The 26,682-nt window shown below is 37.1% G+C and overlaps 1 protein-coding gene and 1 long non-coding RNA gene across 2 annotated transcripts; one reads left to right on the forward strand and one right to left on the reverse strand.

Annotated features, from left to right (window-relative positions):
• Positions 1–310: 310 nt before the first annotated feature.
• LOC124153343 (neuronal acetylcholine receptor subunit alpha-5-like) lies at positions 311–20,734 on the reverse strand. Its single transcript, XM_046526449.1, has 11 exons — positions 20,552–20,734; positions 17,235–17,419; positions 13,609–13,891; positions 7,032–7,201; positions 6,471–6,515; positions 6,254–6,360; positions 3,049–3,295; positions 2,698–2,893; positions 2,470–2,625; positions 2,175–2,344; positions 311–1,566 (listed from the first exon to the last, which is right to left on the reverse strand). The coding sequence occupies exons 1-11, from the start codon at positions 20,634–20,636 to the stop codon at positions 1,369–1,371; spliced, it is 1,842 nt and encodes a 613-aa protein (XP_046382405.1). The 5' UTR covers positions 20,637–20,734; the 3' UTR covers positions 311–1,368.
• On the forward strand, positions 10,401–12,300 carry LOC124153344. Its single transcript, XR_006863629.1, has 3 exons — positions 10,401–10,918; positions 11,074–11,175; positions 11,287–12,300. It is a non-coding gene; the product is annotated as an uncharacterized LOC124153344 (long non-coding RNA).
• Positions 20,735–26,682: the final 5,948 nt, after the last annotated feature.

The raw sequence follows: 26,682 nt of genomic DNA on the forward strand, positions 1-26,682 counted from the left end.
AGGGTACTCTGCTACCTGCTAGCAGCCTGCATCGCAGTGACACACATATACTTAAACCGTAAACCTCTTTTAACAATGATATGATAATTTATTATCTGTAGACTTTCCGCCGATCCATGCTTAATTAATTTTTTTATGCATCTAAATATTTTGGGGGGCTCCGGACCCCCAGACCCCTCCCTGGCTACGCCACTGGATTTTTACTTCTGTATACATGGTGCTTGGTGTGTGAAAAGCATTTGCGTTTACCATAGGCTTTATACTTGAGGATCACTTGGGCTTGGAATATAATTTGGGTTAGAGATTTGAATTCATATATGTATGCATATGCTTTATTGATGATTAATACAGTTTCATTCAGAAGTATAACTGGTAAATCGACTTAATCCATTGTCATTCATTATTAACTTGTCCCAGCATTTCAATACATGCATAAAAGACTTCTTGTGCACAATACATGAATACAAAACCTTATTTTTAGTGATATTATATGTCTGTATAATTTGACATCAGTTTGCTAAATCTGTTCATTGTCGCGAGGGGTGGGTGGAGTGCAGTAACGGAACTCCTGTCACTCTCTTGCTATCAATTTGTCTTTTGGACCCCGGTATTGATATAAATATGGGGTACCCTAAGGACAAGGCACCCCTTCTTGCCATACCTCTCCCTGGGTCTGCGTCCTCCCAAGACCCGCACCTTCCACTATTCCTTCCCGGTCTGCGCCCTCGCAAGACCCGGAGATCCTCCTCCCAACCACCAGGCTCAGACTTTGCTGTAAGATGTGCGTATGTGTAATAAACTTCGGCCAACAAATAAGTACTTATTATTTATTCCTTAATGTCACGGCGACATTATAACACCTTGCAAGATTTTTGAAACATTTAAATAACATTGATGGTTTGAGGCATAACTTTGTGAAAGCAATTCATAATGGAGAATGAAAAAGGGGAAACTTTGTGCTCTCACGTGAAATATTTATTCACACATTTACACGACCATGGTTTCAACGTACGACGTCATCATCATTGAAATAATAATTCTTCATAGAATTTAATTGGCTTGATTGGCAAATCCTCTTTATGCCTCAAAGCATATTACGTTCTACATATTACATAATTACAATACTGCTTTGTTGAACTCATCTAAACAAGGAAAGCCCAAGCAGATAATCATAATCTCTCTGCATCTCTTGCACCATTTTAATTGTTGATGAATTACGTTGTTTTGCAGCGGCGCATGGAGGAAGGGAAGACGATAAGAAAGGTACGAGTGGGGGAGGGTTTGGAGGAAGTGTGTGGTGGGGTATCCAATGAACAGTAAAGAGAGAGAGACAGATAATTGGCTCTGCTGAAAGCATATCTTACGATTTTAACAGCTATTCATACATTTGGGAATTAAGTATGAAAACAATCCAGTGTAGACCCAAAAGAAGATTCTATCAATAAAAGCCGATGAAAGGGTCCAATGCCACTCATCGTCACTTTCAGTCGATGTGAATAGATGGCCTTGAATATCTTCTTTGCTGATTGCACTTTGGCCATCTAGTTGTTTGCGACTTGCAGATACCTATAAATTTAAATGAAATTAGAATAATAAGAAGTCATGAAAAACAATTGTGAACTAGTTCTTGTTACATATTCATTGAGTAAAAAGCTCGTTGGCATTGTTGACTGTAAATGGCATTCAATTGCCAAAAGCGTTGAACTTAGCCACAGTTAAAGGAACAGAGAGTATAGAAGAATTGTAAAAGGGTAATTAATATGATATGCAGGACAGAATTTGAGATAAGAGAATATGGAGATAAAAGATAAAACAGAAAAAGAATAAGGGAAACAGTTCTGTAAAAGATTGATTGACTATTGGTTCTGACTTTTTTTTTGGCTACTAGAGAAAAATCCATACAGTAACTCTGGAAAATGTAGGACCTCAGGAGACAAGACAAAAAATTGATTATTTAGACATGTATTCTTCACATCTTTTTAATAAGTTTAGCGTCAGTTTTTCTTGGAGGCTTTTAGCCTTGTATTGTATGAATTAGCTTGATAAGATAAAACCATTAGCACAAACTTATAAGAGAAAAACAATTTAAAAAAGAAAGATGTGGTTTTTATCTTCAGCAAAAAATAAATGTGTACTACAGTATCAATTTTTTAAAACTAGTCTTAGGTAATTACCTTGCTGCTTTCTTTTGGAAGACAGAAGAATAAAGCCAGATTTTTATGTTTTAAGAAACTAGTAACTGATGGATGCACTCTTACAAGGCCAGAGAAAACAGAACTTGTGGTTATCACAGTGGAGAGGATTGCCACCCACTCCATATGCATGATCGTAATGAATACTGACACTGAAAACAAGGAGCAAGAATGTTTGGTGATGAACACTAACATATATTATGTGTTACAGCGCAGGAAGAATTTATTTCTTTACAGGAGGAGCTAATTAAATAAATTAAAACCAAGTTGTACTTACAGATAATGGGAAGGCTTTGGCTATTCTGAGATGGAATCATTTTCCAACAGAAGAGTAGGCATAGAGTTGTCATTACAATTGAAATGCATTGTAGGCTTATTTTCACTGAGCCCAGAGGCGAAGCCCAGAATGATGATAACAACAGTATGGATATAGCTGAAAAATTTGATTCAATAGGTTAAAGCTGTAATCTCCTGAAATCAGCAGTAAGCATCAATCCCTACTCACCTGCTAGGCTTGTCGTCAGAACTAAGGAGTAAGTATTGTATGAGTGAGTCAATGTTAACTGAATGACAATATGACTATACTTTGGGAGTTTTAAACCATCCAGTTTTTCACCAACATTCGTAGGAGAAGAGACCCATTTTTCTGTTGCGTTCATTTTTGTAACACTCCATCCAGAGAAAGTGGTTGATTCTTGAAACTACATTGGAATTGAGTCGATACATAGTAGTTAATGCATGAATAATGTATAATGGCAGATACCAAGCTGTCAGAAAGCTAAGCTTTTTATCGGCATCACAAACACACTTGCTTGATCTATACTCCAAGAATTATTTTATCATTAAACACACTTACTTGAATACCACTCTCACAAGGAACCAATTTTATGGATTTGTGAGGGAGTCGTAATCCCAACTGAAGTTCACAGACATGGCTGTCTTTCGGCCAATGATGGTAGTCTGTTCCTTTACAAAATGCACGATATTGGACCGGATATCTCCAGTGCCTTGTTCCATTGAAATAAAATCTCAATCTCATCTTTTCTCTCTCAATTCTGTCAAATTTCATCTTTTCAAGACTTTTTGTTCCACTATCAGCTGAACTGTAATAGTATTAAAAAAATATTCATTAATTTTCATACTATTTGCCATGTAGGCATCTTTTCCTTTGTTATGTACCACCCTTTCCTGTATTTTATATGCATTTTTCTCCATTTTTGACCCCATGAGATTTTCAAAAAATGATATTGAATTCACAACAGTGAAATAGTAATCATACACTGTATGTCAGAAATACATTGCCACGAAAAAAGATGGAAATTTAGAAATCGGAAACTGAATTTCTTTGATAATTTTCACCTTTACGGCTTCAATAGCATCAGGGGTGTGAAAAGGTGTAGCTTTAAAGCAAGGATCCAAGATTTTTGCACACAGTACAGCACACTTCCAGAGTAGGGTAGTAGGGTTTCAGGAATGATATCAAATCATTCTTCAGTCCTTGAAGTCCAGGCAATTCGAGTTCTCCACAACATTTTTTACTTTATGTATAAGTGGAAACACCTGAGTAAAATTATATAAAAATCATTCTGTCTCTGTCTTTGAATTATATAGCATGAAATGCTTAACCTCATTCAGATTTATTTGTGCCCCAGACCCTCTTGTTTTCTGGTAACCTTTAGCCTGTAAAATTTACTACTTATACTGCCCATGAAGCAATATGTTTAGCCACAAATGTTATTTTAAGGAGGTCTATTAGAAAAAAGCATAAGAAAATTATAATTGTATTCGTTAATAAATATGTTAGTACAGTGGCGCGGTGGCGGCCAAACGCATCCTGTCGAGTCCGCCCGGAAGGCGGTTTATGCCAAGCAAGTATCAACTTTCTCAAGGGTTGCATTGATGAAACTGGGCTATGCAAATGCGAATGTGTCAAAATATTTTATTATTGTCGCAGATGTAGTCTATGAAAAAAAGTTATGTAAGAAAAACCCACTCTCTGCAGGTTTTTATTGTCATCAAAGTATTATTCGAAAACAAAATGTATATATTTAGATCTATTATGTATTTGTTAAAATTGGTGGTCCATATGAATTCTCTGATAGTGATTCATAATCGCAATAATTTGATTTGCCGTGACCAGCTGTTAATAAAAGAACGAAAAACGCATGCATAATTGCTTCCCGATTCCATGGTTTCCCATTTTTTTCTAAGAGTTGCTCATGAGCACACGCCATTTGGTTCCTCAGTTTGTTGCTCTTGACAACATTTTCATGTTTCCTAGGCCGCTTAGGTATGTTCGTCGCAGCACCCGCGAGCCGGGCGTATCCTCTGCGCGGGCAAGGCTGACACTGCGGCTGCTTAGGTGTGTGACAAATATTTTCAATGCTAACCTGCACAATTTTTTTCTGCATGTAAAATGGCTTTTAAGCATATTCGAAAAGGCGATGTACTAATTATCACCACTTCTTTAATATACACAAAGTAATTAGGAAATTGGTTCAAATGCTGGCGATAACTAAAGGGTAAATAGGGTAATTAAAGTCAGGAGAGACGAAAGAAAAACATTTACTGCAGACATTCTATTTCTCGAAGCTTCAAGACAAACTTAAACCTTAGCAGTATGGTTACAACCAATAATTATCATTAATATAAGTATGATAGGGGTTATTTATGCTAATCTGTAGCCTTAATCAATAATAATACAAACTGACCAACAATCTCATGCTCTCTCAAATATCCTCCTGGAATACATAGATGCAAATGGCGCAAAGCAGTTATTCGTGTTTTTGATTGTGTTCCACATATTTTAAAAATCTGAAAAACATTCTGTTTATACTTTGATATAGGGGTTACAACATGTATTTTTTACATCGTGTCTATTGTTTCCTAAAATTTTTAATTTTATTTTGAAAATTTTTAACTTATGCAAAAGTTTAGTTCTCAGTAAAATTTTTTTGAAGAAAATCAGGATGGTAGAACGTTAAAGTACATACATTTTAAAATCAAGAAAAGATTTTATAAAAATAAAAACTGGAGATAGGTATGACTAAAAAACGAAAAATGGTGTTTCAATTTTTTTTGGGGTTCATTTCCATTGTTAAGGCCTGAAACTTTGAGGAAACACATAATATTTGATGCACTTTAAGTGTATATTTTTATTTTTCAAAACATGAGGGGGCACTTTTCACCATCTTAACCAGCTAAACCCTTTCATAGGAATCGATCCAGCCGTTTCGGAGGAGTTTGTATGCAAAAAACATGACATGAGAATTTTATATATTAGATATATCAAACTTGCATGCTTCATGTATTATGTGTACTCAAAGTTACTAGCAGTGGCGTAACTGTGGGGGGGGGGGGGAGGATGAGAGGGATAGATCCCCTCCAAAGCCTGAGAGAAATAAAAAATTATTCAAAACCATTGTCCAGTTTTCACTCATAGTAACTGCATCTGCTAAAAGTGAATTTTTTTCGTGCCAAAATGATGTAATATGTACTATGTATTTCCTGGCATGTCATTTTAAAAAAATTTTCCTGAACCCCCCAAGGGGGTAGTCGCCACCCCAGGCCATCTCGTACTCCCCCAAAGCACATTCTAGTTACCCCACTGGTTACAAGTGGTGATGTTTTCCACATAAAGGTTGAGATTTTTGAAGTGTAGAGGGGCCATTCCCGAGGCTCCAACCCTGTTGTGCATGAAGTGATGGAAAAGGTTATTTTGCATTCTACTGAGGTGTACTTATTTGATTCGGAAATGCCAATTTAGTACTGTTTCACTCTCTACGCGCAAAACACCATATTTGAAAGGAATTTATATTTGTCAGTTGAAACTACCTATAAAGTGCAGTATGTACATATTTTATTTCTTTTTGTATTGGAAAAAATACTCAAGAGCATATCTTTTTTTTCCTCTGAAGTCTGAAAGTATTTTTCAAAGATATTTGCTAAAATTTGTAGACAAACTCGACAACGTTTCGGAGGAGTTTGTCCACAAAAAATGGTACATGAGAATTTTATATGTTAGATATGAAAACCAATCAAAAAATCAACTACTTTCTTACTTTTGAAGCATGACATTTGGTGTCCAAGTACCAATGTGATCCTCGTCCAAGTATTTTATATTTTGAAACTCTTTTGGAGACCATGTGATTCTTTTATCTTCCCAAATCTATATGTAAAGAATGTTTTTTGATGAGAAAATAGCTGTTAAAAATGGAGACTTTGTGAGCATTGATGAGAATCAATCAAACTTATAAATTTACTTTCAGATATACATACGAGTGACAGTATTCCGTTTACATTCAATATTGACCCTCTGTCATCCTGAAAATATGAAATTTCCAAGTTGTCAAATTATCCTGATGTAACAATTACATGTACTAAAGGCATAAAAACATATATAACTAAAAATTCCCTTGGCCATTTATGACTGCCAGAAAATGCTAACTATATTTGCATGCTTGCATCCATTAGTATATAATGCTAGCGAATAGGATTCTGTAAATATTTTGACTTTGGGGTCAGCAGTGCACAGTGGGAACCTTTGAGCCAATGAAAATACTTTTTGAGCCTATCCACCCAATAAAAGTTAGGTATGTGAAATTATTCTGCCAAAATATAAAAAATTTCAGTGACATTGGTAACAATCCGTGTACTACATACTCGGGAAGGATTTCTTGGATTCAGATAATGTACTCTTATAGTCCACAAAGCTATAATGAGGTGGTGGGACTTCCTCTGATATTTTCGAGATAAGACGTATTTTTTCAAGACTTAAATAATAAGTGGATGGTCTCAAAGATCATATATATGAATGCTTTCGTATGAAAAAAGTCTTACTAAATGGATATGGCTGCAAGAGAGATGAGTTGAGATGTTTGTGAAGTTTGAGGTATCAGGTGTCGGTGGCTGATACAGTCTTTCAAATGACAGTACTAATTGTGTGTCAAAGAAAGCAATTAGGTCCTTATAGGGTTCCTCTCTCCTTTCTCCTCCTCCACCTTTCTCTCCTTTAATAAATACAAAATACATGCCATTAGTGTCATTGATAATGAAATAATTAATGTAAATATGTTTGTGATGCAACATGAGTTGCATAGTTAATAATTATGTATTTATCTTGTAAAAAAAATTTGAATAGAATATATTCAACGGATTACTGAGAGATCCAGAAAAATTCCTTGGGAATAAGCAACATATAGTATATATCCGTCAAGTAATTTTTTGCTAGATTTATTCAGCCATTATTAAATCCACTAGGCTTTTGAAGATTTTCTGTGTTCGATTTTTTACTCCTAATGCTTAAAAGATTTGTTCTGTGAAGTGCTGGTGTTTGGCACTTCACAGCATATCATTAATGGAAGCAAGAGAGTTCAGGACATATAAATGGAAGAAATACACCAGCAGTAGGAAGGGAGTGGGTCTTCTTAAGTTTTTACAATTCTGGAAAATTTTCATGTTGTTTCAGCCACCATGCCAATATCCCGCATAGCACAAAATATCTTCTAGATATCTAGAAAATATCTTCAATGTCTTGGATATCTTAAATACCTTCTAGATGTCTAGAAAATATCTTCAACATCTTGGATACTTAAAATAATATATCCTACTTTATCATGCCTAGAATATTCTTGAGTTGCACAGTGGGGACCAGGGAGTTCGGACCTCCCCTATCCCCCATGAAATATTAAAACATGTTTACTTTGCTTCATAAAAGAAAAAAATATTAATTTTTAAAATTGGGGGGGTCCAGGAGTCCGGACTCCCCCTGAAAAATTAAAAACAATTTACTTTGTTTCATAAAAAAATAAAAAATCATCAATTATTATATTTCGTTGGGGGGGGGGGGGAGTCCGGACCCCCTTCGACCCCCTCCCCCCCCGAAATCCAAAATATAAAAATACATTCACTTTGCCTCATAAAAGTAAAATTGAAAAAATCATCAATTTTTATATTTCGGGGGGGGTCCAGTGGGTCCGGACCCCCCAACCCCCCAAAACATAAAAACACATTTATGTATTGCCTTATTAAAGAAAATAAATTTGAAATTTGGGGCGGGGGAATTTGGGGGGGAACCGGACCCCCCAGACCCACCCACTCGCTATTCCACTGATTGAGGCTCTGTAATACACAAAGTAAAACGATAATAATGATTGGTGATGGTTTTCCTGTTTTTTCCGCGTTGATTCATGTTTTGCGGACGACAGTTTCGGGCGCGTTCCAGCTCCCGTCTTGGGGTCCAAATGATTTGCAGATCTGTGATCCTCATTTATTTATAGCTAGTCAGGCGGATGTTGATTTTTAATTCCATTGTTGGAAAAGCCATTTGAAAGATGAGGGTAAAGGATAGCCGTCTTCCCTATTGAAGTTCTTTGGGTGACTCGCTATTTCAATCGCCTCCCTTATCAGCCTAGGGAAATATTTATTTTCCCTGGCGATGATTTTCGATTCCTTGAAAAGTATGACGTGCCCAGGTTCCGACCATGCATGCTCTGCAACCGCAGAAAGACGAAAATTTTTCTTTTCGGTTGCCTTAAGATGTTCATTTATTCTGCATTTGAGGGATCTAGATGTTTGCCCGATGTATGATAAACCACAGGAACACGTTACTTCATACACTCCTTCATAGATATCTGATGGATGACGATCTTTTTCACTCTGGAGGAGGTCAGAGGTCTTCTTCAAACTTATAAATTGCATCAGAACGTCATGTTTGGCAAGAACTCTAGCAATTCTTTCCGACGTTCCAGCCACGTATGGCAAGAGAGCATGTGCCTTTGCCTTTTGCTGGTCTTCCTTTGCAATGTCCAAGGCCACATCTCTTTTCTCTTCTTCCCTACGCGCGATTTTTTGAATCAGTACCCGATCGTAGCCATTTTCTTGGAGCGTGGTAAGGAGGTGTTGTTTCTCTCTAGCGAGCGAATCTGTGTCCGATATGGAATATGCCCTATGATATAGAGTTTTAATAACTGATGCTTTTTGCCTGGGATGATGGTGTGATTTGGCATTCAAATAGCGATCAGTATGCTTTTCCTTACAATAGACTGAATGTCCGAATGTGCCATCTGATTTCTTCTTGACGAGAACGTCCAAAATGGGGAGTTGGTTATTTTCTTCCATTTCCATAGTGAACTGGATGGAATTATTTTGGCTATTAAGATGTTCAAGGAATCTTTTCAGTTTATCTGTCCCATGAGGCCATATGACGAAGGTGTCGTCAACATATCTCACGAAGAGTTTCGGCTTCATAAGGAAACCAGGGCTTTTCGTTCAAATTCTTCCATATAAAGATCTGCGACGACAGGTGATAAAGGAGAACCCATGGATGCCCCTTCCGTTTGTTCATATAATTTCCCTCCCCAAGAGAAATTATTTAATTTGAATTATTATTGATGACGATAATAATGATTAACTGTATTGAAATTCTTGCCTAATTATAAACCATTCTGGGGGGGGGGGGGACACACACGTGCCCTTTTGCCCCCCATAAATCCTCCTATATTGGCTGGGATCATTGGCAAATCATTTACCCTGAATTTTCCCAATGGATTCAATTTGAATATGAATCTCTAGAAAATATCTTCTCAAATATATCTTGTAGATATCGGAAAAGCGGACGTTCAAATATCTACAAAATATCTAAAAGATATTACAAGATATTTTCTAGTCATTAGCTGAAGACATTCTAGATATTTTCTGGACATCTACAAGATATTTTGTGCTATGTGGGATCTACCCACATAGCACAAAATATCTAGAACATCTTCAGCTGTAATGTCGAGAAAATATCTTGTAATATCTTCTATACATCTTCTAGATATTTTGTAGATATCTGAATATCTGCTTTTCTGATGTCTACAAGATATTTTTGAGAAGACATGTTCTAGATATTTATATTCAAATTGGGTCCATTGGGAAAATTCAGGGTAAATGAGTAAAATATAATACTTTTCGGTATATCAAGAGTTTATTTTCAACTGACAGTCTACTGGTGGAGCAGGAGATGATGGTAGGGTGACTTCTGGGGATTCTTCCTGAATATTGGAACCTCTCTGGCATTCACTTCTTTCTAATCCCCAATGAAAAAATTGTATAAACCTGTTTCAAAATTTTATACAATTTATACAATTACCATGGTAATTGTATAAATTGTATAAAATTTTGAAACAGGTTTATACAATTTTTTCATAGGGGATGGAGACTTCCTCCTCCGATTACAAATTTGAAGTTACCTAAGTAGCTTACAATTTCCTTTTAGAATTCTCTTAGGAGTCTGCAACATTTTAATGAATGTTAGTTCAGCGTCTTGCAATGCATAAAGGGTCTTGAAGAATTTTTAATGCAAGCTTTTGCCAACGTATTTAAAACCTTCATCAGGATTATGAATGAATGATATTTATATCAATGAGTTAATAAATGTGATACTTAAAAGGTTACGGCAGTATTTGTTATGATAGTGTAAAAATAGTTGTAAATCAATCATAAAAAGCAGAGACCAGGATTTTGACATACCTTCATTCCATTGAATTGGATTTGTTTATAGATGGTAACTAAGCTGAGACAGTTCATAGTTACCGATCAATTTTGATTTCACTGGACATATACAAAAAGAGTCTCCACTCAAAAAGATACATGCTAAACATCTAGTAGATTTTTATAATACCCAAGGCAATGAAGATATTTTCCAGACTCTAGTATAGATATTTAAAATATCCAAGACTTTAAAGGTATTTTCTAGACATCTAGTAGATATTTTGTGCTATGTGGGCATTTAGCAGTAAGCTATGGGAATATTATTGCATAGGAGAAATCTAGTTTTTTCTTTCTTATGAAGGAGATATGCAAATATATAGTCAATGGATAGAAACATTTTTACTTCCAGTGTTTTTTATGATGAACTTTGGGTTATGGCTGCTCCCTTTTACATGGAAAATTAAAAAATCTACGTCAAGTGCATTGCAATTACATTCTTCTCAGCTAAAGGGTTTGTAAATGTTTTTGTTTGATGTTCATTTCTTCACTTGTGTATAGCAGCCTGTCCAGCAGGAGTAAGTGGCAGTTCAGGACAGCTGCTAATGAACTCTGTGGTTTGCAGGATACAGCCCTGGCTCATGACCGTTATTTCTCATGTATTGTGAAGTACAAAGATAATAAATCCTGTGGCATCGGGTGCAATTGCATTGCATTATTATTTTATTGCCAATCGCATAGTGGTTGAGGAGATAAAAAAGGCAATTTTGTTCACCATTCCGGGTGATTATATGTTAAGAAATGTGATCAAATTACGCAATCCAAAAATTCTTAGGGAGATTTATTTCGATGAAGCCATTTGGCTTCTTGATACGTATATTTCTCTAAAACCATGTAGATGGGTCCTTGGCAGAAGATTGTTGATAATGGGGCCTTGGAATGCCGAAATAGAAGCTGAGGATGAAGGTTACAAGAGGCATCATGCGGATCAACTGATTCATTGAGCAGCACACAAGCCTAGAGATTCTACAATTGTCCTGGAGGGTGATGACAGGTGATACAACTTCTGTACTGCCTCCAGGGGTTCTCCAATTACTGGAGTTGTAGATGCCTCTTGCTCCATCCACTCCATGGGAAACACCCCAAGATCACTCTGACCAAACATCTGCTGTGTGGGACACAGGCCAGGGATGGGCCAATGCCAGCAAAGGCAATTAAGACAGGGCAATGTGAGGGTTTCCTCTTGGATAAGGAAAGTGTCAAGCCACATGGAGGATTATGCATTGTAATCGTGACTTTCTGGTGGTTTAAATCTGGAATTAGCAACCTGTGTAAAAGGGGGAGGAATAGAGTAAATGAATTGATTTAATCTTTTCCCGACTAAAGATGTAAACATGCATCTTGACGTTTCTTGACCTGGGAGACAAAAGGACAAAATATTCGTCGGAGATTTTCCTACACAGGTGAACGAATAGCGAATATATAAGTTTCCTAGCTCTCCCCGTTTTATGATGGTCATGGGTGTGCAATGTCTTATTTTTGGGACACTGCGGGGCTTAGGCTTTACCCTCAAAATCCAGGAGCAGGTACCTGTACCCCTCGTCTTATACTCCCCCTCAAAGCGGTAAGGGTCATGCAATTGTTTATCCGGTCTTTTGAGAAATAAATATTTGTTCCTTTCTCAAAAAATATGAACTAAGAAATAAATTGTCTTTTGAGCAGTGTTTACAATTTTTAAGTGAAATTCTAGGATAAATATTAACCTTATATCTCGATTTCAGTAAAAATGTCAACATGGAAATTGTTGCTGCACTGAATGTGTTAATATTGATGGTAGAGCTTCGTTCAAAATTTGACAATTCTCAGAATAAAATGAGAAATTAAATTCAAAGTATGCAATTTACGTTCATGCATCAATTATCCATATAGCTAATTCATATAAACAAAGCATGATATATTACAAACCAATGCTGCTGTTAGGGTGATAAACCCCGAAAGGAGGGAACCCAACTACCCTCGGAGTCTGAGATACTATGGAGTCCCTGCTAGGAAGGGTTGACAAAAGGTTAAGGGTGCTGAGAGTGTGTGATTAACCGCGACACCCTTCTTAACGAATATTCTGCAGAAATTCTCCGTACGGAGGGGACGGAAGAATCTCTCGGGGCTCAGCACAGCAGTCATACTAAGGCGAGAACTCCCCCGCCTCGAAAGGGTTATAATGATTTAGAGGTGAAACAGATTTACTGTTAATTAAAAGTAATGAGTCATGTATATTATGTTGATTTTTTTTGTTTGAGCATAACTAAAAGGGGGAGAAGTTGTTATGCATTCTTTGCGACATGTTTATTGATGTTCACTTGCGTATGGCAGCCTGTCCAGCTGGAGTATGTGCGGCTCGCACCCCCACTAGTGGCTCTTTTGATCTCAAATTGCAGTCTTCCAGTTTCATTGGCAAAAAAATTATATTGTTTTATTTTCACGACTCAGAAAATACTGTAAACAGGGTAAAAACCATGAATGTAGAAAAATGAGAGGATAAAGCATCCATTTAATAAATACATTGCCAGTCATCAAACTAAAGCACTGTCAAAATGTTGCATGAATTTTGGTTCGTCTGTCTCAAAAGGTTGCCGACCCCTGGTCTGGCTGGATCATTTGATTCCTCAGGGATTTACAAATACCCGGTTGGTAATTGAAATTTTGAAATATGTATTTAACAAATTTAACCCAGCCTAATTTATGGCTCAATGTCAAGAGGATAGATGGTGTAAATATTGTGTAAGTTAAGCACATATGTATTTGCTTTGCTTACTCCAGTATCCTTACCACACATATCCTGGATGTGCATTTTTGTATTTTAGGCCGAATGCATTGAAAGTACATGCATAAAAGCACAAGCGAATTTCCTTGGAAAAATACTATTTCATCTATGATTACTCTTGCATACCTTCTATTTCTTCACAGTGGTAAAACCACTCGGCAGTAACATTTTTCCAGCTTGAGAATGAGAAATAGTTTATGTGCAGAGGATCGTCATCTTCCCAAGACATGAAAGGATTCTCATCATCTTCTTTTCCCACATTAATACTTCCATCTTCACTGATCCTTATCCAAAATCCTCGTGTCTCGTTAGCTGACAAGAAGCCTTCTGTTTCAAGTCTAATTTTGGATGAATCTGTTTCCCCACGGCGAATAAAGGAGAATGTGTTTCCTCCAGCACCGATGACCACCTAAGCAGTAGTTTTTAGTGATGTATTATTTTTAGAAAAAATATCGAACAACTAAATGGAAAAAAAAATATTATCAAGGCTATGGTACTAATTTTCATGATCAAACTAATTTTCAAATCAAATCTATTAAAAAGGAGATATAATAAAATATAAGTACATAGTATACATACCTACAGTATTAAAGTATGACATTATAAATGGATGCTGAATGATTTTGTGTATTGAAAACATATATTTCTTTTGATTATAAAAACACTTTTCTAACAAGTAAAGTTATATGAAGTTATTTATTCCAACCCAAAATTACATCCAAGACTTAATTTCAGATAGATGGATGGGAAAATAGATTATTGCTAAATTATTATATCCCTATAACATTCTCACTCGCAGATTAAAAACAAAATTGGCTCTCACTTGAAAAGTTCATCAAAGCTCTCACTTGAAAGTATTAAAGATGTGATTTACTATTCAACTTACTAGTTGTAAAGTAAAGGACAATTATTTGGGGGAGGATTGGAAAGAATTGAAGGGGACAAAATAAAGGAGGAGGATTTTATAGGGCGGACTGTTGGGCCACAGTTGGTTCACCATTTAATTAAGGTGGTCGGTTGTTTGCTGCCCCTGGAAATCTACTGCCCGGGGCACGTGTACCCCACCCTTGTTCCATGCCTGGTGAGGCATACAATAATTCATTCTGGAGTGAATTTGAGCATTTTATTTGATGAGTTGGTATTCATCAGTGTCAACTGGTGGTCAGTGGTGCCGGTTGAAGCTCTCAGTATGAGGATTCTTGTATTATTTAATGTTACACAGTATGCATCTGTTGGTGCATTGAGAATAAAATCATGCATTTTCCAAAGTATGTATTGGGATGGAGCAAGTTGGCCCAGTTTATATTCTTCAATCATTGTAAGCCAACAATCATGAGAGTGGTTTGATGCAGCTCTTAATTCTACTCTCCTATCTTCTAGCCTTTTCATAGAGATGTCTTTCATCTGTTTTACACCCTTTATTTTTAACCTTTGCAATGTAACTCATTCGGGGCCGTCCCTTGCCTTTCATCCCTTCCACCTGTCCATCAACGATTGTTTTCATCAAGCCATCTTGTATTATAATGTGATCAACTAAGCTGTCTCATTGAGGTTTTCAGAAGACTTCTCTTTTCCCCCACTCTTCCAAGCACTTCATCTTTACTCACTTGGTCGATCCATTTTATCTTCATCATTCTTCTGCAGCACCACATTTCTAATGCATCCATTCTTGACTTCTCTGCTGCCGTCAAAGTCCAAGCTTTGAACCTTTGCAGTAACATGCTCCATTAAATTGCATCTGATGAATTGTGTCTTTACTTCAGTGCTTTTAATCTCAGCTATGAGTAAAGTATTCTTTTATTAGAATGCCTTCTTTGCCTGAATTACATATCCCACGGATTATTTCGTACTCATTTCACCAATCGCTGGTTATTTGGCCTCCTAGGTAGCTAAACTCTAACTATTTCATCTCATCTAGCTTCTGTTTCCCTAGTTTGATATTTGCCTTAGTCACCTCCCCATGGATTTGTTTTCTTCATGTTGATTTTCGGTTGAAATCTGGCCGTTGTTATTTCCACTGTTTCGCTAGCTGCTCTAGTCCTCACTTATTCCTTGAATAATGTCTAGGTGAAAGCGCTATACCCTTTTTTTTGAACTGATGGTGGGTGACCTTGAACGTGCTTGAGGCCCACCCAATCTTCTAGCCAATCAAGGAAGAGTGGCAGGGAAAAGTTTGCAGGAAAGTGCAGTTTCCCTTTGACTTTCATGCAGTGAGCATTGCTTTCTAGCTCGCAGTGTTGCCAAACTTAATGTGTGGAGATTGCACTTGTACCACCTCACGTACAGTTATATTTCCATGGGCTGGCAACGCTGGTTGGCCGTATGGAGGGGAAAAGGAAGGAGGATGCAGGGGAATGGTGAGGTGGAAGGGGCCCCCCTTCTGATTGGCAGCTGCCTCTCTACCTCCCAGCCGCCAACAGTTGGGAAAAAGAGTACTACCCATAGAGTTCATAGCGCTCACTTCAGGCACATTTCATTCAGCCTTCAGGAAGTGTGGTGCTGTGTGCTCTCAAACATCCTGTATTGTACCTAAAATGCGGCCGCGTGAACCGTCTTCTCCTCTGAAGCTAACAAAGAAGATGATGCATCGCTAGTTCAAGTGTTGGAACACCTGGTGCTAAGTCCTAACATGATGATTCCAAGGCAAAAGACTTTTCCTCTCCGGAATTTTTACATTTTAGTCTTTTATGTATTTTATTTAGCTAGATTATCAACACTTGCGATTACTGCTGTTTACAAAACCAGTTGCTTCATTGCCAAAATCTATGAGTTTCTTCAGAAAAGGCAGAGCCATCATGGGCAAACATTTATCCTTCATTATTTATCTGTATCTTATCACAATTCTCACCTTCCTTAATGACTCTTCACCCTATGGTTTAAGTATTTGTCATTAGTAAGGAGCTCATTGTGTAGAATCAATATCAACAACATAACAAGCTTCATTATGTGAATTATTCTGTATAATCAAATCTATGACTGATTATCAAATTCTAAGGTTGCAATTATCACTTTCCTTAAGCATTCTTCACCCTCCTTTATTATGAGATGATTCTTCATTAGATCGCAAATACTTATGATTAAAACTAATGGTAAGAAAGTGTTATAACAGGAGGTCATTAAGGATAAATAAATGATAATAGATATATTAATAATGAATGAATCACATAGAAAAATCACAAATTTGGTTAAAATGCATTTTGAATGCATTTCTGCTTATTGTAAAGACATATTTAATATAATGTCCAATCCAATAAAAAATCCAATGATTTGCTTGTGACACCTTTGACTGTAAAAGGGTCAATATCAGTTTGTCATTAGCGGCAGGTAAATTGTATTGAATGTGGTCATCTAATGCAGCAAAGGGAGCCATTTAACATAGATTTGGTCAAATTAATTTCAACTGATGTGAATTTATGTCAGTAGCAGCAGATTTGGATGATATTCTGAATTTTGCTGTCCAGAAAAAGTTTTGCATGAGTGATGGAAATGATATGGCACCACCTGCTCTGATAACAAAAATGGTAAATACACACAGGCAATACAGAGAAATGAATTAATGAGAAAAAATCCCTGTATTAATAATATCTATGATTACAAAATCACAAGTATAACTTTATTTGAAAACCCATTGTGGCTAAAATGCCTTTTGATCTAACCCTGAAATTAAATCTGAATTTGACAACTGTACTCTTTAAATATAGAAGGGTTAAATTAAATAATATCGACATGCTTAACAACACAGCTCTTACTACCTCATATGCAGGTTCATCTTTTTTTGGAAAGGTTTTTTCACTGAATTTGATGTGAGCATCACTGGGTGTTTTCACTCGGAATTTAAGCGTAATTTCTCTGCCATAGTCATCATCTGTCAAGTCAATAACTCCGAAGAAGTGGCCATAATTAAAGCCTGAGGAAATATATTTACTGCAATCGCTCTCTGAAATAAAGGTGAAACAAACAATTACAATGGAGAATAATAGAGTAATTATCATATCATTCGTTCCATAAAATGACGAAGTAGACACTTGTTTAGGTTTTCAAATTTATGGGAAAATAATGGTCCCTGATGTAGTTATTTTGTACAGTAGAAGAAAAATAATCCGAAATGATTGGGACCAGACGCATTGCGGCTCAACGGCTTTTCCGGCGAGTAGATACGTTACCTATATGTAGGCAACATAGGAAGAAAAAAATTTCGTGTCGTGTGTTGGAGTAAGCGGAAATTATGCATTGTTGCGTAAGGGGGCGGGTGATGAGAAAAAACCCAAAAAAATTCTTAAAATTCATGGTTAAATTCGTGATCAAAAAAAGGTTCGAAACATTTGAAAAAGGTCGCTTTCCGTAAATCGCGAAGGTATTTGCACACGCGCGAATGCAGAAAAGCTGCTCGCTGTAAAAGCGCGGCGCCGCCGAACCATCGCCACGACAGATACAATAATAAGATGAGATATTTTGGCACACTCCTCCACCTGAGCAACAGCCTATGAGAAACAGCAGACCTATTCCACTTCTACCGATTCTATCTCTGCTGCACTTGGGTACCTACTGCGGGTATGTAACTTCTACATAACAAAGAACCCTATTCCAGTTGTCCCTACCATCTGCATAAGAGAACCAAATCGTCTGGAGAAAAATCAAGACGTTATCCTTTCATTGCTTCCCCCTTTGACGGAGTGAATAAATTCTGAATTACTTGAGCGGCAGCATTGGTCTTCAACGACAATATCTTGGCCCTCTCTTTCTTTGCTCCCTCTTTGGTCGGCTTTGCGAAAATTTATTAAGCAGGGGTGGTCTGGCGGCTGATCGGCAATAGTCGAGGGCCCCAAGGGCCTTACGGAGCCCCCACAATGCTCGCGTCCATCTCGAAGCGTATGTGAAAGGTGTAAGAAATAAATACTCAGATGACTTGAACCTAAGGTTTTTTGCAATTATATAATTCTACGTTTTCGCCTGTTTCTTTATTTACAATATACTGTTAAAAGATTAAATAAAAAATAAATAATGGTGTTGGAAGATAAAAAAGTACCTGATGCTTTTTTTAGAGGGTCATTCGAACAGGTTATTTAAGAGATTGCTTTTAGATTGCAGTGTAGTCTCAAAGAGCAAATTCACGTAGTGGATAATGAAACCATTATACATTTTAAAATTTTATGAGCTGAGAAAATCTCACTTTTCATAGTAGTTTTGTTGCGAAATTTCCATTTTCCATTAACTCTATTACATTAATTATTGAATAGCCATAATAGCATCAAAATCCATTGCCGGGCATGCCATTCCCTAAATTTTCCGGGGGGGGGGGGAGGACCCCCGGTAAGGAGAGCCCCTGGCAAGGAGGGCCCCCAATCACCCCAAACCGCCCCTGGGCTTAAGACTGACAGCTGGGTAATTCCAAATAGACCCTCCTCTACTACTTGGGGGGTTCTCATGAAACCCTGTTCATTGTTTGGCGTAAAAGCAGCCATAGAAGCTATGATCATTTTGGGGTCTTCATTGAAGAAAGGTAGGGTGGGTAGGCAAGTAGCATGGGTTTAGTTCTGCTCTCTCATTAGCCAAAGGGACCACGTTCATTCATAATTCATAACGATGAGATCTCCTGTTCTTAAAAGACGCGCACCTCATAGAAACTTTTACAGTGACCTGACAGATTCTCTTGATTCTCCTACCTTCAGTTTCGATACATGACAGTTGTCACTGAGATTCGCCCATTTTTCATTTACCCACCTATAAGGTAGTTTAGCAGATATAAATGACAGTTAATTTTCCTTGAAACTAGAGTAAATTCTTAAGAAAACATTCCTTTGAAAACTTTGTCTAGATTTCGTTTACATTTCTGTATTACAATACTAATCTGAGATTTTATCAAAATATTTTTCTTTCATTAAATTGTAAAATCATATCAATGCGACGCACGGTGGGCTGAAATAAAAAAGCTGGTCAATAATCACATCTACCAAATTTTTGTAAGTTGAAAGACAAAATCTTTCCAATTATTTTTTTAGACTAAAGAACATGAATATCAACACATTTAATCGAAGAAATAGTCCGGTGAGTATTAAAAAAAATAATATATCGGAGATTCTAACTTCTAACTCGTATGAATTAGTGACACCGCTGCGACGTGACTCACTCCACTTAATAGCTTTATCAAGCAGTGATTTACAAATTTATTATTTGAAAATTAGAGAGTATTTCTTTAAAGCCGCCCGCTTCCCGAGACAAACTTCTGGCTCGCTGGCGCATTGATGAGTCCGTAATGTGTATTTATCTTGTGAATAAAATCGTAATGTGCACATTGAAACATTGAAACAACAAGACTTGCATGGAATGTGTAAATATGTAGAAAACTGTAATCTCATCTTACTTATCGCGAATTATCCTCCAATTAAACTAAGTCTGAACAAATTTCTCCATCTAATCACTGCGTCTGGCGGTTGGACCCCCTCGCACATGCGATTTGTAGGGTGACACTATGGAACGGGATTTTTTTTTGAGAATCAATTTTGATACTTATTTTTTAAAAGTGATATCGTAATTTTTTCTGAGAAATTCCGAGAATATAAAGTTTTCTTGTTCACTGCGTTAAAAATACGTGAAAAATAGCACACCTCAATTGTTTAATGAAAAGTAGACAATACTGCCCATGTAATAAAACTTTTCACAAGAACGGATTCTAAAAATGTTCGTTTTTAGTATGGAATTCTTTAAAATTAGACATTTTACAACAAAACGGAACTCTAGCCGTCATCTTATTAAAATAGGGAATTTCTTTATATCATTTTATTGAAAATGACTAACATGCCAAGGTTTAAAAAAAGACTTAGAAATAAAATTCCATCACTTTTGCTTTCAATGCTCATTTTATTAGCAAAAACTGACATCGTATTTTTTAAAATAAGAGTAAAAAAACATTTTGACCAACATTTTTATACATCAGTCCTTTGCGCGACGGCGAGAGTAAAAGATAATCATACAAATACGTCTAACTCGTATGCATTTGTAACACCAGTGCGACGTGACACACTTTACTTTATAGCTAACAAATTTACCAGCTGAAAATTTACTCGCTTACCTTCTGAACTAGGATCAGAAGCCGAAGAGGTCACGCAAACGAAGAAAAGAAAGAGAAACACAAGTTTTGAGCGCGACGAACACATTTTATGTCCTTCGGTAATTTTGCACTGGCCGCAACTGAATGACGAGAATTGCTAATGTTCTTTTCTGCCGGAGTCGAAGGCGATAAGAATAAGCGTGAGGTCAGAGGCTAAAGGGAACAAAGCGCATACCAAGAATGCATGAGGAAATGTCTAAGGAAGAACGTTGGATTGATGATTGGTTGCCTGCAACAACTGTTTATGTTAGAGAGCGTCATTCATGCATCATTGACTCGATCCCGATTGGTCAAGAGCGGCAAAATGCCTATCCTGTACGGTAGGCAACCTTCCACAGACGTATTTTGGGCTAGAATGAATGTTAAATTGAATTTAATTTACTATCAACAAAGTACTCCGAGGGCCAAGGTCGGTTTCCATGGAGCATCCTGCCGATCACACCCGCCGCCGCTCCCAGCATGCACTTCCTCTTCCATTCAAAGCCCTTTCATTCCATCTAAAATTCTGTTTCTCTTCCTCCCCTCCATTGCTTATCCAACATTCTACCTTCTAACGTCGTTTTCAACACCCCCTCCCCTCTTAAGTACTCGCTCCATCCATACATTCTTTCTCCTTATCTATAAGCTGCCACTCCTCACCCGCCATTTCCTGCACTTCGTCGTTCCTCCTCCTCTCCGTCCACTTCACCTCCTCCATTCTTCGCCACACCCACATCTCGATCGCCTCCAGTCTTCTCTCGTCCTCCTTCCTCATTGTCCGCACCGTACACTCCAGATCACACTCTTTTGTAGCCTTCTCTTTGGAATTTCACATCACTATCCTCTCATCATATCTTTCCCGCTCATAAATTCCTTCTTCGGACCCGCAATTCTCTAGATGGCGTCTTTTCTGCTGTATCTGTATTCCTCTAGTGTTGTCCTTTGTCCTAGTGGTGCCACCAATCCACTCGGTTCTTTGCTCAATAGTTATCCATAAGGTTCTTTCTGCTACTACTCCGATGCATAATTATTCGCTTCGTATTTTATGCGTCCATTAGATCGTCGGCATCCTCTTCCAAACCAGCTTTTGAAACCTTTTTTTATTCTCTTGACGGTCTGTGCTTCTGATCTAGAGCCGGAACTTGGAGTTTTGTCAGGGGGGCAAAGAATAGTTTTCCCCCCCACCACTAAAATATAATGCCTCTTTACTCAATGTTATGAAAAGAGGTGGTTGAAATTAAATTCCGTACGTTTGATATTAAGAAGAGTTGTTAATATTATAGTTTCAAAATGTAAAATATAAAGATTATGTTAAATTTTTTGCCCCGCCCTACATAATCCTTTGCCTGTTCTGATCCATGGAGTGCCATGCTCCACTCATATGTTTTTATGTTCCCTCTGTTTTCTCAGCCGTTGTCCAATCTTCTTTGAGCACAACAGTCGTCTTTTCATCATGAAAGCTTTCTTAACTTGGGATAATCTTTGCTCGATGTCCGTTACAATTAATCCGTCCAATGTATTGGAACTTCCTATGGGCGAATGAGGCCAATTGCTCTAATTTATTGCCTATCAACCTCACGAATACATTCATCATTCCTCTTCCACATCCTAGTTTTTTTCGTTTTTTTTTTTTGGTTTGGCAGCGCTGGATTGGAGTTCTCTCTATGTTTTCCGGTTTAGCTGCGTCGAAGCTGTTTACAAGATGACGTTTCGTGATCTACGCTGGCTACATCTTCAGATCAGGTCTGGAGAGAAATAGCATTTTTAACTTTGCTCTACTTTTGTTCGCGTTTTACTGCTGTAGAACTTGATCCATTTTGTGTTGTGACCTTCGAATATCATTCCGGTTTCCTTCTACGACAGCGATATCGCCTGCGGATGATCATTACTTCCTCACTGACCTAATTTCCATTCAGTCCGATTCCTTGCAATTCTCTGATTGCCTTTTCCAAGAATGTGAATGTTGATCGGTGCTGTTGAGAGGTTACATCATTGCCTGACCCCTGTGTTGACTTGGGATCTCATTTTCCTTCCGTCTTTCTTTTGCATTGTGACGGATTTCTTCCCAAATGCCTGGTAAATAACTCTTCTGCCGCTATTACTACAGCTTATAAGCTTCGGCTAAAATAATTATTATTCGCGTTTTGATGCATGTAGCACCAGGGTCAAGATGCTCATCACATTTCTCAGTCCTCGTCTTAATCTGTATCGTGATCCTACTACAAGGAATATATTAATGTCTCAGATCTTATTAAACGCACTAGCAAATCACTCACTTGCACAAGTAGTTGAAAAGCTCGCGAGAGGAAATAAAATATTTAAGCAGTAAGCCATCCTAAGTTGATAAAACAACTCGATGTCATAGACGATATATGTGATCACAGAGTAATTTTTGCAGCCTTTAGAATTGGAATAGAGTCATCTGTAAAACCAAAACGGAATATTTAATTTGGGGCATATTTTGGGGTAAACATAAAGGCAACAGATGAAGTAAAGTATCTAGGAGTTACGATGGCTTCGAACCTATTGCTGGGAACACACATGCAAAATATTTGTTGAGAGCCCTGAAGAAGTTAGCAATCGTCAAGCGTATTGTGAGAAGGTTTTCGGACGAGAAAAATAAAGAGAGGTGCTATTTCGCACTCGTCCGGCCACATCTTAAATATGCAACGAGGATAAGGGATGCGGTGTAGAAATACTTAATATTTGAACTTCATAAATTACAAAGGAAAGCTGTGCGATTCGTCAAAAACTGCCGCGGATGTGCAGGAAGCTTTAAGAAAATGTTTAGCGCATTACGTTAGGAGCCGCTAGAGACCGAAGACTACGAGCCAAGCTTATATAGCTTGAGCAATTGAGAATGGGTATCTTTAACAACGACTCGGAGAACATTATATTAGAACGCCGCTACATTTCCGGTCCAACAGAAACGATAAATTAAGAGAGATATTTTTCCAAAGGGATAGGTGTGGGAATTCGTTTTTCACTCGCGCGATTAAGGACTTATTATATGCAAGCGGCTTGTGTTCCAATAGTCCCCGCCACTCGCCTATTGAGGCAGCTTGCGGGGTAGTAATAACAATAATAATAGGTGTATTAAAATGATGGGGATATACCGTTAATATAATACACTTATGGCCGAAATTGATGATATTCATTTCTTCAAACTTATCAATCACGTTCACCCTTGATTTAGCTGTGATGTATTTAGGTTGGGTAAATGCCATAAACCTCGCCATGAAGCCCGAAAGGAAGCACTTCGACGGCCCTTCGACGGGGGGTTAATGGGGGGTTATTTTTTACCAGTTTTTAGTAACATAGACAGAGGTATACAGAAATTAACATAATTGCCTTCACTCGCATTAAGTAGTTGAGCCTATAAATTACAGGCATATAATTTAATAGCATTGAAAATCACCTCACGGCACGAAAAAGCAAAAACAATTATCCAAATAGACTAAGGAATTGGTACAATTCCTTCTTGTCAGAAGAAATAAAATGAATAAAAATTAAACAACTACACATATTCTGTACAATGCACAGTTACACATTATTATCAATTTAAAAATAGCAATTCTATAATAATATGGAATGCAATAAAGATCAGATATCAAATACTGTATAAACCGTGACCATGATATACATGCCTAATCTAAATTCTTTCGACAGAAGATGAAATATAAAATTCCTATCCTCCTGCCACAAATCAGAACTACGGCTGGAAAAAACACGTGGCATTATTATAAAACAAGCAGATCCTGTACAATAATATCAGCAAAAATGCACAAGATACAAAAACGTCTGTCATCTGGACTTGCCACAATTATGCCACAATTTATGAGAAATAATATAGTAATTTTACAACGTTACAGAATGTAATAGAGATCACAGAGGCATGTTAAATACATTAATTAATAGTTTAACATATTCATTTACAAAACAAACAAGCACCAACCGTTTTAGCCAGGGATAAGTCATATTCGCATGTCATCAAAAATCCTCACAATTACTTTTCTTGCTGATGAAAATGTATGACTTATCCCTGTTACACCCCCTCCCCACGATGAGGGAACAGTTTGGATTTGAGGGAGGCATGCACTACACTACTTTCTACACTACATGCTACGTTAATAGGAGTAAAAAAATGTGAATAAAATTATTAGCATTCAAAAATACTGCTAGTAATACCATTCACTCATTCATAAGTACACATTCGTCCATTCATACAGCCCTGCCTACCTAAATTCCTCAATATATACGCCTGTATTAATCTAATGCCCTAACTTGGACTCGTGGCCTCGATTTACGAAGACCTGCCCAATCCGAGTTCTTTCTAATCGACGGTAAGGCGCAATATAAAATCCCTACTCTCCTGCCCCAAATCTAAACTGAGGCTGAAAAAATACATGGCACAGATAAAAAAGTGACAGTACCTGTACAATAATTTTTTTGATGAATGAAAGTTTTAAAAATTCAAAAATGTTACGATAGATATTTACAAATTATCCATTGCTGATCTAATGGTCAATATTTCAATGAATTTTTTAAATATTTTACGACCGGAAAGATAATATTAGGCATGAATGAAAATTGTTCCTGAAAACGTTACGGTGAGCTGAGTGGCAATTTCATGTAACATCTTTTTATGACTTACTTTAGGACTCCATAGAAATGACAGAAAATTTATAGCAAACATGTAAACTTTTGAAAACTATAAAGATACAATTATAAAATTAGAAAGCGATATGGAATCCAAATGTGCCGTTCATGCTGAGGACAAACTTAGAATTAATTATTGATCAAAATCTCTCTTGGGCATCACATGTAAATAAAATCACTAAATCTGTGAATCAATCACTTAATCCCCTATGAAAATTTAAATATGTCATCCCTACATCTCTTAAAGCGCAATTAGTATCTACTGTAATATTACCTTTATTTGACTATTCTGACGTTGCCTACCAGGACCTTTCTCAAGAGCTTAGTTTTAAGCTTCAACGTTCCATGAACAGATGCATTAGATTCATAATTAACTTGCAATTATCGGACCATATAACCGATTATATTAATAAACTGTCATGGCTGAAACTCGATTCTCGACGCCGGCTGCATACTCTTTCTCTCCTATATCAAATTCTAAACACAAAAACACCCCCTTACATGTCATACGAGTTCAGGAGTCTTGACACTGCCCACATGACAAACACAAGAGGGAACACAATCATGTTATACCTCATCACCGACTTGTCGTTTACAACAAATCATTTATCATTACGCAATGTAGGGAATGTAATAATCTTAACCTTTCAACTAGGAACCTATCATCATTGGCATCTTTTAAGAGGAGGCTTCACAAAGCACTTTTCACTTCACATCTAGCTGGTTCATATACATGACACTGAGCAGCGCCTACGACTAAGTGATATGTATCACTGAATATTTGTATATATTATATGTTCTATTTTGCCTTAATTTAATGTGTAATATTTGTGTATACTTTGTACCTCATTAACTATGTTGTATTTTACATGTACCCTGACATTAGCTTTCACTCACTAGGATTTCGCAGGTTTTTCACACGCCCCCTTCTTGTGTGGGCGTTTTCCTGCAGTGAGTTTTTTTTCTGGAGTGGGTTTTACAACCTTATCCTCATGTTTTTCCCCACAAACAGAAATATTTTTTACACAAAATTTTCACACATATTTGTTTGTATTTTTTGACATTTCACTAATAGTGTAGGTATGTTGTATATCTTTTGTATTGTAAAGGTTTATATACAATTCTTTAATATCAATAATTGACGCTATCAAGGGGTTAGGTGGAAGAGGGGACTTCTGAGTCTCAACCTCGCCCGAATAAAGGCATATTATTATTATTATTACTATTATTTCAGCGCTGTTTAGAAACCTTATTTAACTTGCTCCTTTGAGCCAATACCTTTCGCGTACTTTTGTTACCTAGAGCTCATACTTGGTTTTACCAGAGTGAAATCACTTTATATCAGGAGTCTCTCATAACTCCGGTAGAGTGTTTCATATTTCCCCTCCTTTACCATTCAAGATAACCTGATATGCCTCCATGAAGAATTCACAAATGCACCGCATCTGAGAGAA

Source organism: Ischnura elegans, chromosome 2 (genome assembly GCF_921293095.1).
Source record: "Ischnura elegans chromosome 2, ioIscEleg1.1, whole genome shotgun sequence".
NCBI lineage: Eukaryota > Metazoa > Arthropoda > Insecta > Odonata > Coenagrionidae > Ischnura > Ischnura elegans.